Source organism: Vigna unguiculata, chromosome 11, assembly GCF_004118075.2.
Source record: "Vigna unguiculata cultivar IT97K-499-35 chromosome 11, ASM411807v1, whole genome shotgun sequence".
Lineage (NCBI taxonomy): Eukaryota > Viridiplantae > Streptophyta > Magnoliopsida > Fabales > Fabaceae > Vigna > Vigna unguiculata.
Window position 1 is genome coordinate 2073277 of NC_040289.1, and position 14310 is coordinate 2087586.

Below are 14310 nucleotides of genomic sequence, written 5' to 3' on the forward strand. Positions count from 1 at the left end.
TCATTATTTTTCTTTTTTTTTCAAATATTTCAAATTTCATTATTTTTTAGATTTATCGGTTTCCATTCTTTTTCAAATTTTTTAGTTTTTCAAAATTTATTTTAAAAAAAATTGAAAGGTGAAGTCGTCGTATAAAAGTACGACTTGACTTTTTTCACCCACACAAAACGTCCTCTATACGGACGATATTGGGTTGTAAAAGAAAAAAAAAAGAAACCGATTGAATCGAAGACGACTTTATCTTATCTGCAATTTCGTCCCACCCTATCAAACTCATTTATACAAATTTCAAACCCCAAAATAAAAATAAAAAAACCTCTTAAACCACACTGGTTTATGCTATAAAATACTACTCCAAGGTGAGTAAAATGACCACACACTACTGTCGTAAACTACTTCCATGGCTTCGACTGATAGAAAACATGCAAATGTAGAAGACGAGCCAGTTTTCTCCCTTCGCAGAGAGAGGGGTTTTGCACCCACTTATCTCTGCCTATTTCAAGAATTCTGGTGTCCAGATCTTTTTATAGAAGGTGTAAAAAGTTTTCAAAAGTGCTTTGAAGCAAAAGATAGTGATGCTGTTGTTGCAAGCTTTCCAAAAACAGGTACTACTTGGTTGATAGCCCTTACTTTTGCCATTGTCAACCGCAAACACTTCTCTGCACAGAACCATCCATTACTTACTTCCAATCCTCATACACTTGTGTCTTCCCTTGAGTCTAAGATCTTCTTCGGTGATGAAACCCATGACCCACTTCTTCACCTATCCAATATGCTTGAGCCAAGACTTTTCAGTACTCACACTCCTTTCACTGCATTGCCTAAATCACTCATTCAGTCTAATGCTAAGATAATATACATTTGTAGGAACCCATTTGACACTTTTCTTTCGTCATGGATTTACTTTAACAAATTGATGTTAAAACCTTTACCAGCATTAGAATTAGAGGAAGCTTTTGAAATGTTTTGCGATGGAAGAGTTCTCTTTGGCCCTTGGTGGAGTCATATGTTAGGGTATTGGAAGGAGAGCTTGGCCAGACCAAACAAGGTTCTGTTCTTAAAGTACGAGGATCTTAAGGAGAATGTCAATTTTCACGTGAAAAGCATCGCAGAGTTTTTGGGATGTCCTTTCAGTGCTGAAGAAGAAAGTGATGGAGACATTGAAAGTATAATGAAGCTATGTAGCTTTGAGAAAATGAAAGATTTGGAGGTAAACGTTTCAGGAAAGTTAGACAAATTCATTGACAATAAGTTATTCTTTCGGAAGGGTGAAATAGGTGATTGGGTAAATTACTTTTCTCCATCTATGATAACAAAATTATCCAAAGTTATTGAAGAAAAGTTGAGTGGATCAGGTCTTTCGTTTAAAATGTATGCTTAAAACTTCAAGAGCCAAACACATGTAGCTGTGTCTTTGGCTCAAATGTTGTCGTCACTTTTTCTTTTGCTGAATAAAGAGTCGTCATAATGTAATGTGGCTACCTTCCTGTAACCATCCAATCCGAGTTGAATGGAAAATGCATCTCAATGTTTCAAGACAAGGTTTTTTTCTTTGGATTTCTTAATAGATTTACTTCTTCTTTTTTCTTCGTCAGGAAATCTTTTACCACTACCAGTATATACTCAATCTATTGGCCTGAGTTGGAAACTAGTTTAGAATCCATTAATCGGAAAATACAATAGAGAGTAAAATAGGAATATAAGAAATGAAAAATAATTTTCTCCTTTTCTGATTCATTACTTATCTTGTGTTAATAATCTCTTTTTCCGACTATTCCAGTTAAATTACTATTTTATCTGTCATGTGTAATTACTCTGGAAATCTTAAAGTAAAATCATTGTTTCATTTATTCATTGGATTATCAATTAAATATTTTGCAACATTGTTCGTTATCACAATCAAATTACCAAGAAAAAATCGATGCAAAATAATTCTTAGTATCAAATTTGTGTCGCAGGTACATGCCACTCTAAGATCATAGATGCTAATTTGTTAGCAGTGACTTTTTGGGACTGACTCTAAATAGTGTTGGTTTACTTTTTTTATTAATAACAAAAAATTAAATAAATATAACGTGACATTTGGGATGTTCTAATTCTTTTAGAGGATTACAAAGAGACTATATAATTGGGTAATATAATGTAACTCGATAATCAGAAGACAAAAACATTAATGAGTAGTAGATTACGTTGACATGAGTACTAAATCTTAAAACCACCATGCAAATTTTCAATTACAATTTAGTAAACCACCACACATATATTTGAAGAGTTCATATATGTAATCACCCAAAAGAATAACCTTCAACCTTCATATTCTCTACATATCTGATCCAACTTTTAGTTTTGTAGAACATTTTAGAGCAGTCTATTGGAAGTCTCACATTGACTAGAGATAAGACCAATTCACAATATATAAGTAGGTGCAATCCTCACCTTACAAACCAGTTTTATGGGATTGAGTTAGGCTTAAAATCTACTTCTAACATGGTATCAGAGCCAAATTAGAGTCTATCCTAGCAGGCTTTCTTGAGGGGTGTGTTGGAAGTCCAACATTGACTAGAGATAAGGCCAATATAAGTGGGTGCAATTCTCACCTTACAAGCTAGTTTTCTAACACAGTCAAATCTTGTTACAAAGAGCCCTTGATTTTCTTGACTTTTACTCCTTTCTCATAAGTTCCACCTCCATATTAGATCTCAACATATCCTTGGACAACAACTTAATCTACATAGGAATATGAAGAAGTTTATTTTTTTGCATCTCTATTTTTAACATTCCACATAACTTTTTACTACATTTTTATTACTCTCACCTTTTCATTTGGGCTTGTATTGACTCATCTACTGCTGAGAGGACCACCCAATTCCTCTCTTTGCTGAGAGGACCACCCAATTCCTCTCTTCACTAATATTTAAATTACTTTTTTACTACACTAAGTCGTCACTAATATTTAAATTATTTTTTTATTAATGTAATTTAGCGTCAACCATGTTGTAGTTAAACTTTATACTCTTCCCCATCTTTAAAAAATTGGCCACATGTCGTATTCACCGAAGGTGTTGAACAAATGAGAGAAGAAGAATGTTGACCATTTAACGTTCACGTTTCTCGTCTTCAACTTCAGTTGGTTTCAAAGATAAATTCGTAGGTTGACGTGTTAGTTTCAAAATATAAAAAAATAAAAAATCACTTAAAAAATAACACATTAAATTATAAGAGAAATTTGTAAAAATTTAATCATTAAAAAATCATTTTTCATATTTTATTCAGAAACAGGTGGAAAAAAGGCATCGTTCGAGAGATTCATGCGCACAAACACCACCAGTTGACTACATATTTAAAAATAATTTAAAACATAATTAAATAAAAACTGACCAAAAAGAAATCTATTTATTTCATGTTAACCTTGTAATTACAAATTCCGTGTAATTTGAGGCTGTCCCATTGCATCTATCAATCATTTTCTGTTCTCGTAACAATTATGAAAGAAAAAAATAGTTTATCTAACTCTTTCCTATAAGTTCACATCTATTTTACTGTTGCTATTTTTTCATCTGGTTTTTAATTTGTAGCACAAAAATATATATTAGTTATTAAATCTCAACGATAGGAAATTATTCTGATTTTGGCTTTCATCAAAATAATAACAAATATTTTTATCAGTGAGCATTAACTTCACGGTCTTTTTTTTAAGATAAAAAAAATTGTAAATTGCATCAAATAGTTACAATTTATGCATCATTCATCTTATAAAGGGTTAAATATCTTTTTTAAATTAATTTTCAATGAAAATTATAATTAATTCAATTTTAAAATTTTGGTCTAATTTAGTCTTCCAATTTTAAAAATATGTAAATTTTATTTTTAACGCGTTTCACTATAACATTTAAGTTGTTTACACAGTGTGACATATTTCAAATATAGTTAAAAAACGTGTTTCAGCGTCACATAAGTTTAACAAAATTTAGTTAAAAAGACTAAATTCACGCATTATTAAATATTAAAGTCTAAATTGATCCAAAATTAAAAAAAAAACTAATTTAAATATTCACTTAAAATTAAGAGACTAAAAACATATTTAACTCTTTTTAAACCTACTTATTAACCTTACGGGGTTAATATAAAGGACAATGATATTTTAATTACTAAATTTTGACAACTTTCCCTTACAACATAATGTATCATCTTTTAACTTGTTTTGGAAAATTGAGAATGAGAAAAATGAAAAATAAAAAATCACTTAGAAGATGACATCTAAGGGTGTACGAAAAAGTTGTCCAAATCTAATAATCAAAATATCATTTTCCTAATATAAACATTATATAGTATTCCTTTTTCTTCGGCACACGACCTATAGCAAATGCTTTGCACTTCCAAATAATACAATAGGAATCTGGAATTATCTTATAATTTCCCAAATTTGGGTAATAATATTATTGAAGTCAAACGTTAATGACACCGAAAAGAAACTTAAATTTAACAGAGGCTAAATCCAAATAATAAAAAGGTGCCCACAATCAGAACACGAAGAAGAAGTAACAGTCATAGGTAACAAATTAAACACATTTTAAGAAGACGTTTTAAAGGAAAGGCCAGATCCCCTAATTTTTCTTCCATTGTTTTGAATAATTTTTCTATCATAGCTGGGGAAAAGTAGTTTACCCAATCTCCTATTTCACCCTTCCGAAAAAAGTATTTTTTCTCAAAGTTCCCACAAAATGTTCCAGCTTTATTGACTTCTAGGTTCTTCATTTTCTCAAAACTGCATAAATTGATTATGCTTTCAATCACTCCGTTACTTTCCTCTTCTTCTGTGAAGGGACAATCCAAGAATTCTGCAACTCTTTTAACGTAAAAATTGACATCTTCTTTGAGTTCTTCATACTTCAAGAACAGCACCTTGTTAGGGTTTGTTATGCTCTCTTTCCAGTAACCTAACATATGCTCCCAAGTCGGACCAAACCCGACTATTCCCTTGCAGTACTTTTCTAGAGTTTCCTCGATTGTTAGTTCATGCATAGAGTGTGGGTGAATTTTATTGGCGAAGATCCAAAGTGAAACAAAAGTGTCAAATGGATTTCTGCAGATATAAACTATCTTACATTTGGATTCCTTAATTGATTTGGGGAGGGAAGGGAATGGAAGGTGAGTACCAAAAACTCTTGGTTCAGTCATATTGGAGAGATGAGAAAGCTTGTCTTGGATGTTATCAACATGAAAGACGAATTCAAGGAAAGGAACAAGTTCATGAGATTGGAAGTGAGTAATGGATGATTATGAGACAATGAGAAACGTTGTCTGTTGATAATAGCAAAAGTTAGGGCTTTCAACCATGTAGTACCTGATTTTGGAAAGCTTGAAACAATAACATCACTGTCTTTTGCCTGAAAGTGCTTTTGAAAATTGATTACACCTTGAAAAATAATTGATGGACACCAAAAGTGTTGAAAGAGATAGAGATGTTGTACTGCCCAACCCTTCTCTTTGGGAAGGGACAGAAGGAGGTTATCTTCTTCGTATGCATGCAGGCCTTCTGTTGAAACCATTGGAAGCTATAACTAAGGAATTTGGGTGAATGATAACTTACCAGTGAAAGTTTGATGATATTTAGCTCAATATGGGATATATTTATAGCCTGATCAGTGTTTCAAAGTGATGAAGTGGTTTTTTTTTTCTACGCACATCCATGTGCTTTTTTGCTTGCAGAATCTACGATATCTCATGTGTTCAACTAATAGAAGTACAAATGAACAAAGTACTATTCGGAAGCATGTGGAAAAAGGCATGATTTGAGTGATTCATGTGCACAAACACAGCCAGTTGGCTTACATATTTACTAAATTCTTAGCTAGATCTAGCTTTCTTTCCATTCTCTCCCAGATGGGCATTGAAAATATCTTTCTCCCATCGTCACTTCAGGGGTTTATTAGCCAGCTATGTTTGGCTGCTTGTTATATTGGGCCTTAGTTAGCTTTTAGTTTCATTTTATATATTTGTACAGAGAGATCTTTAGTTGAATAATACTCGGTGGATTTTAACTGCTGGTTTATGTGTTTATGTTTGTGTAACATGAAGTGAAACGTAGTTTGTCACGTATGATAAACTTTAACGTTATTAGAAATGAAACACATTTTTTTTTAAAGTAAATGAATCAAATGGAATCAAAGTTTTGAAGTGGACCGTTTGCAATTTTTAAAATAAATAAAACCATGGTATTATTTCATATTAATTACAAAAACATAATATTTATTAAAACATAATATTTATTAAATCATAAAAACAATTACACAATATCATATGAAAAAAAAATCATATTATTCGATTAATAAAAAAATTAAATATAAACATATTGTAACATCTCATTTAATAGTTTTCACCCTACTAAATAAAATATTAACACCATGATCAAATAAAGCAGATAGTATGGATAAACAGTTATAGAGTGCTGATACAGTCATCCAAAATAACCATATAAGTCCCTATCAACAAAAATACAGTCTATACAAGGAGAAGTCAGTTCATACAACTTAAAATCCAAGGAACCTAACTCAAAAAGTCACTACTGAATTTCCAAGCCAAGATCAGCTCCTGTCCAGGAGAGGGGTGTCTTCATTTGGATTCGGCTCTGCTCACACCAACCGTAGGTGATCATTGCAAAGGAGAACACACGAGAAAAACAAACATAAACAAGAAGGGTAAGCTAACTGAAATAAGGGAAAATCATACAGTTCACAGTATAAATATCATTTATAAAACATAGCTCAATTGTATAATTCTAGACTCGATATCCAGATTGTGTAAGCGATATTGAAACTCTTAGTGGCTTGCACCTGTGAAGGTTCCCAAACTCTGCAGAGTTTGGGCACAAGGGGTTATCACCCAACCACTCCCAGGGTAAGTCCTCTTCGCGTCTAAGACTTGATCAAGTCCAAAGACTAGGACCTCCTGCTACTCCTCACGACATAATTCATTCTGCTCTATCTGAGCACGAATGATTATTGGAGTTTCAAGATACCAACCAATACGGATTCCTCACGTCCTTACACACACTAACAAGCTCATATGAATTTCCCTTGAAATTCTATTTCAACAACAAGTCCTCATAATTCATATTCATCCAATTTCACCACTCACTACAGTAATAATGACATTTCAAGCATATAAAAGATTAATTGCACAAGATCACATTTGAACATATAATTTCACCCTTTAAAACAAAACCTTAAGCACCCCACTGTAATAGCTCTCGCTCAAGCTAGACAATCTAGCCCAAGCGAGAGGCCATCTCGCTTAGGCGAGCTAGTCTCGCCTGACCGAGGCGCTAACAGTGGTCAAAATAAAAAACCTGGGCGAATTCTCGCTCAGGCTAAGCTGGTTCGCTTAGACGAGAGTGTCTCTCGCTTAAGCGACTTCAGCTCGCCTAGACGAGGCTTCGCGCAGGAACAGGGGTGGGTTTTCTAGTGTTTTAGCTCAGGCGAGAGTCACTCGCCTAGGCGAAAATACCAGATTACGAACCTGTTCCCACATGCAGGAGCCCATAATCCATGGCAAAAATCAATCAAGCAACCATACATGCGTTTCAAACATCAATTTAGCACACAATGCTTCAATCAAACTCATCAAACATGGTTCACGGATTGAAATAAGAAGAAAGACCGTTAGCTTCCCTTACCTTTGCAATTATCACAAGCAAGAACTCTTTCAACTAGGAGCACCTCAATTTCACAACTTAAGGTACTGAATTACAAATGTTAAGTGTAAGAACAGCCCCAAACTCAACCCAGAAAGATGGAAGTACCCCAAATTCGAAAATTGGAAGGCGAGGGAGAAATTGAGATTGACTTATGCGTAAGGAGGGGAGGCTCAGCTTGAGGAACTGGTCCTGAACTAGCCTCAGGTCTGAATTTTGTAATAGAAGAGAATGATTCAGACTTTTAGATGTAAATTTAGAATGTTTTCTGATAGAAAGAAGGCAGAGAAAAATAGAGAGGAAAAAGGGTGCAAGGTGAGAGTGAAGTGTTAGCAGAGAAAGGGTTTATGGATAAGAAAAAAATCAAAGAGGGGTTCTCACACATATAAATAAAAATTTATTAAAGACTTAATTGAAAATATTTAAAATTATAAATAATTTAAAACATTATTTAATAAAAACTGATTGAAAAGAAATTTATTCATTTCAGGTTAACCTTGTAATTATCAAAACTCCGTGTAATTTGAGGCAGTCCCATTGGATCATCTATCAATCATTTTCTGTTCTTAAAACAATTATGAAAAAAAAGAAATTAGTTTATCTAACTCTTTCCTAAGTTCACATCCTATTTTACTGTTGCTATTTTTTTATCTGGTTTTTAATTTGTAGCACAAAAATATATATTAGTTATTAAAACCCAACAATAGGAAATTATTCTGATTTTGGCTTTCATCAAAATAATAACAATATTTTTATCAGTGAGCATTAACTTTACGGTCTTTTTTTTAAGATAAAAAAAATTGTAAATTGCATCAAATAGTTAATCTATGCATCATTCATCTTATAAAGGGTTAAATATCTTTTTTAAATTAATTTTCAATGAAAATTACACTTAATTCATTTTTGAGTTCTTCATAAGAACAGAACCTTGTTAGGGTTTGCTATGCTCTCTTTCCAGTAACCTATGCTCCTAAGTCGGACCAAAGCCGACTATTCCCTTGCAGTAGTTTTCTAAAGCTTCCTCCATTGTTAGTTGATGCAGAGGGTGTGGGTTAATTTTATTGGCGAAGATCCAAAATGAAACAAAACTGTCAAATGGATTTCTGCAGATATAAAGTATCTTACAGTTGGATTCCTTAATTGATTTGGGAGGGAAGGGAATGGAACGTGAGTACCAAACACTCTTGGTTCAGTCATATTAGAGAGGTAAGAAAGCTTCTCTGGGTTGATGTGAAAGAATATACTAAACATATAAAGAGAAATATTATGTTTATTATCGTGTATTATTCAGTGATATATGAACCATTTATATACAGTAATCCAGTATTTAATTCTGGAGAAAATACAACAATATCTCTTATAATTAAGCTAAGAAAATCTCGTAATGTTCCATCTATTATGCTATCATAATATTACGCTAACACCTCCCCTCAAACTCTAGTTGGTATAGTAGATGTCAACTTGAGTTTGCTTAAGAGATCTTGGAATCGTTTTGGAGGATGTGTTTTGGTAAAGATATCAGCAGTTTGATCAGCAGAGGAGACTGGAGTCAATAGGATAGTGCCATTAACAACATGATGACGAACAAGGTGACAATCAATTTCAATGTGCTTTGTGCGCTCATGGAAAACATCATTATAAGAAATGTGTATGGCACTTCTATTGTCATAATAAAGTAGAGTAGCAGAAGAATGTGTGACACCCATATCACTTAACAACCATCGTAACAAGAGTAATTCAGAAGTGGCATCAGCAAGAGCACGATATTCAGATTCAGTGCTAGAGCGAGCAACAATAGTCTGCTTTTTGCTATGCTAGGAAATAAGAGAAGTTCCCAAGAAGAAACAATAACATGTGGTAGAGCGACGATCTGTGGGATCACCTGCCCAATCGGCATCAGAGTATCTAGATAAGACCAAAGATGAATTAGCAGAGAAATGTAAACCATGAAACATACTTGAAAAACGGCCCAAAAGATAATAAATAGTTAATCATGCTAAGTTAGACACTCAACAATGGTAAAAAGGAATGATGGTACTCATACTAGAGATAAATTCATTGTAATGGCTCCAAAAGATTGAGATCAATGAGCTTCTTTTGTTGATTATTATCTAAATGAAAAAATAAAGGCATAATTGAAACTTTTTTTTCATCAACCTTATTCATAATTATTAATTTTTATATGTTGATTATTATGACCTTGCCCTAAAAAATAAAGAGAATAGAGCGAAGCAAACCATTGCTAACATAGGTGGATCTAAGAGCATTGCAAGGAAAAGAGATGAAATGGTTACAATACTACATATCTTAAAGTGAAATTTATCTTTTAATTTTTTGAATTATGTCATATAATTTTTTCCTCAATTTTATCAGAAAATGAATGTGGCCACAAGGTCAACATAAGAGAGGTATGGATATCTACACACAAGCTTGCTAATGGAACATATGCTAATGATGAAGTAAGAGAAATTGGTGTAAGTTAGATTCTAATAAAATTTATAATTATCATCCACACTTCATGTTATTTTATTAGTTTCTTCTCATGTGTTCTATGTAGAAAAAAATTCAACCATATGAATCAAAATTATCATCATCCTAATCAAAAAGATATATCAAGTAATGATTTCTTAACTTAATTCTACTTACGAAAGTCAAGAACAATGTGGGCATGCTAGGGGTTTAGATTTGAGACCTTATACATCTAAAGTGTTTGACTTCAACACTCTTTCATATCGTGAGACTTCTTCAAGTTTTCCTTATATAGTTACAAAACTAGGTTGGTAACTTTTTTTTTTTATCACACTAGTTGTTTTTATTATTAGAATCTGAATAACCCATTCTTCTGCTAGCTCTGGATGTGATGGCATGAGCTTGTCTCTAGTCTCAAATGCTTGAGCCAAAGCTAACTAGTGCATTGCTCTAAATATCACAAAAGTACAAATACGCTTAAACAAACAATGGAATCCAAGACCATTTGCAAAACCAGTCATGGTAGCTAGAAGGACCATGCCAGCTATTAAAAATAGGATAAATAAATATAAAAAATTCATTAAAGTAGAAGACAAAGATGTGATTGTCATTATTTCAAATAGTTATATTCACTTCATCCTCAGGGGATTAAATAGGTACGAAGTAAACTTAAATCTACCAAGATGATTGCAAGTTACAAGCATTTCACTCACTGTTTAACCCTTTTGATTTTGAAATATGGGAACAACATAGCAGAGTAAAGGGTTTCCATTTCACAATTTCAATTGTCACTGAATTGTGATAGATAGCTAAATAGATATATAGCATAATGTATGAATATAAGTAATATTAAAAAAAAACTATATGATTTGATCTTTAAAAAAACAAAAAGATATAATATGGTTCTGAGACAAAACTAATTTGGGACTAAACTAGGATGTTTTAGAACATTGATAGTATATTGAATAAAAGTCTGTATAACCTATATTTTAATATACGTTTGTATTATTTAGTTAACTTATTCATTAGAAGTGAACCATGCTTTTATCCGTTGTGTTGATCATCAATTATTGCTCCAAAATTTAAAAATGGTTTTGAACTCCAAATGCAATTATAGTTCACCACATTTCAGCATAAAATAATAATTAATTTGGAACCTCAAGCCATAAAAAATAGAAATAAACAGAAAAATTCAAGTAAATTGAAATGATTTTTCATTTGTAAATTGAAATTATACAAAACCAACTTCCCAATAAAAAAGTCCATTAAGATGAAGATAAAAATTGCATTAGAACCGTTTTTTTTTATCACACATAAGGATACTAGCCAATTTTAAAACCTTAATAAAGTTGGTGGCATACGCAACACATGTCTGCCACTGCTGCCATTTGCCAAAGAAAAAAACAATAATGCTATGAAAGTGCACTAAAATATTCAAAATATTGAACGGTGTCGACAATGATAATTCATGAGTATTATTCTTTTAATTTTAATAATATAAGGGTTAAATATATTTTTAGTCATCAAGTTTCAGTGAAATCTGAAATTAGTCATTCTTCAACATTTTTGACCAATTTAGTCTTTCATCTCTAAAAATATGTGAATTTAGTTCTTTTAACCAAATTTTGGTAAGTTTATTTGACGTTTCAAGCACATTTTATGATAATATTTGAATTGTTCATACCATTCAACACATTTTCGCTTTAATGTTTACTCAAATATTATCACAAAGTATATTTAAAATGTCAAATAAACTTAACAAAATTTAGTAAGAAAGACTAAATTCACGCATTTATAAAGATAAATGACTAAATTGGTATAAAGTTTCGAAGAATAACTAATTTCAAAATTTACTATAACTTGAGAAACAAAAACATATTTAACCCTAATAATAAATATGAATAATATTTTAAATTTTATTATAAATATGTTTTACTAATTTTATAGATAATATTTTTATTAAAGATATCTATATTAATTTAAAAATAATTAATTTAAAAGAAAAATTAAATAATAATACAGTTAAATGTAAAAAATAATCATTTAAAAAGTAAAAATAATAAAATAATTATTTTAATTTAAAAACGATTATTTATAAAACCATAAATTTAGAAGTAGAAATATGAACGCCGCCTATAATTATAGATATGTAACCGTTGCTTGAATGGTAACCAACTGCTTACGTGATACAATAAAAAACTTTAAAACATGTTTTGCTTATTAAAACCCAACCATAGGAAATTATTATGATTTTGTCTTTCATCAAAATATCTATTTCGTTTTTAAAATACAATAAAACTTGTCTGCTACAAAATAATAACGAATATTTTATCAGTGAGCATTAACTTCACGGTCTTTGTTCTAAGTACAAAAAAAAAAAAAAAAAAATAGAAATTGCATCAAATAGTTACAATCTATGCATCATTCATTTTATTGAACTTACGTTGTTAATATAACATAACAAAAAGGTGTTAAACTTACGACCTATTGCTTCAAATAATATAACAGGATTCTGGAATTCTCAGAATTTTCCAAGTATGGGTAATCAAATTATTGAAGACAGCATACATAGAACCATATCATAAAAAGGTATCCACTTGTCTCTGCAACGCATGGATGCCTCTTCACACAGTAAAACCAGAATTCACAATCAGATCACATTATATATATATATATATATATATATATATATATATATATATATATATATATATATATATATATATATTAAGGAGATGTTTTAAAGGAAAGACCAGATCCACCTAATTTTTCTTCCACCGTTTTGGATAATTTGTCTATCATAGCTGGGGAAAAGTAGTTTACCCAATCTCCTATTTCACCCTTTCGAAATAAGTATTTTTTCTCATAGTTCCTGTCAAATGTTCCAGCTTTATTGACTTCTAGGTTCTTCATTTTCTCAAAACTGCATAAATTGATTATGCTTTCAATCACACCGTTACTTTCCTCTTCTTCTGTGAAAGGACAATCCAAGAATTCTGCAACTCTTTTCACGTAAAAATTTGCATTTTCTTTGAGTTCTTCATACTTCAAGAAGAGAACCTTGTTAGGTGTAGCTATGCTCTCTTTCCAATAACCTAACAGATGCTCCCAAGTCGGACCAAATCCAATTGTTCCCTTGCAGTAGTTTTCTAAGGCTTCCTCAATTTGCAGTTGATGCAGAGAGTGTGGGTTAATTTTATTGGCGAAGATCCAAAATGAAACAAAAGTGCCAAATGGATTTCTGCAGATATAAACTATCTTACAGTTGGATTCCTTAATTGATTGGGAGAGGGAAGGGAATGGAATGTGAGTACCAAAAACTCTTGGTTCAGTCATATTAGAGAGGTTAGAAAGCTTTTCTTGGATGTTATCACCATGAAAGATGAAATCAAGGAAAGGAACAAGTTCATGAGAATTGGAAGTGAGTAATGGATGATTCTCTGAAGATGAGAAACGGTGTCTGTTGAGAATAGAAAAAGTAAGGGCTTTCAACCAAGTAGTACCTGATTTGGGAAAGCTGGCAACAATAACATCACTGTCTTTTGCCTGAAAGTGATTTTGAAAATTGATTACACCTTCAATAAAATTTGATGGACACCAAAAGCCTTGAAAGAGAAAGAGATGGCGTGCTGCCCAACCCTTCTCTTTGGGAAGGGACAGAAGGAGGTTGTCTTCTTCGTATGCTTGCAGGCCTTCTGTTGAAGCCATTGGAAGCTATAGCTATGGAATGTGTTTGAATGATAACTTACCACTGAAAGTTTGATGATATTTATCTCAATATGGGATATATTTTTATAGTCTGATCAGTGCTTCAAAGTGCTTTTTTTTTTTTACCTACATCCACGATTTTCTGTTTTTTTTGCTTACAGTATCTACAATATTCACGTGTAATTTCTCAGTATTTGTTTTTTCTGTATTCATTAAACTGGTGAGAGATGGTGTTTCTAGAGGAGTTTGGTTCGAAACAAATGGGGACATATTTGATTTAATGTCATCATTTCATTTCACGTTAACCGAAGACCAATACAGATTGCTATCGAAATTTTGTGAAAAATAAATAGTATACAGAATAAAATTTATGTATTAATGAAACATAAAGAAGTTCATGTTCTTGAATGCTGCATAAAATTGATGCAGAATATTAGTTT

General features: G+C 31.8%; 2 protein-coding genes and 1 pseudogene across 2 annotated transcripts; 1 reads left to right on the top strand and 2 right to left on the bottom strand.

Annotated features, from left to right (window-relative positions):
• Positions 1 to 398: 398 nt before the first annotated feature.
• Positions 399 to 1515, top strand: LOC114170488 (cytosolic sulfotransferase 15-like). Its single transcript, XM_028055975.1, has one exon. The coding sequence runs from the start codon at positions 401 to 403 to the stop codon at positions 1379 to 1381; it is 981 nt and encodes a 326-aa protein (XP_027911776.1). The 5' UTR covers positions 399 to 400; the 3' UTR covers positions 1382 to 1515.
• A 3055-nt stretch (positions 1516 to 4570) lies between these two features.
• LOC114170486 lies at positions 4571 to 5580 on the bottom strand (annotated as a pseudogene).
• Positions 5581 to 12889: 7309 nt separating this feature from the next.
• LOC114170119 (cytosolic sulfotransferase 15-like) lies at positions 12890 to 13885 on the bottom strand. The gene has a single exon (XM_028055606.1). The coding sequence runs from the start codon at positions 13868 to 13870 to the stop codon at positions 12890 to 12892; it is 981 nt and encodes a 326-aa protein (XP_027911407.1). The 5' UTR covers positions 13871 to 13885.
• Between the last annotated feature and the right edge of the window lie 425 nt (positions 13886 to 14310).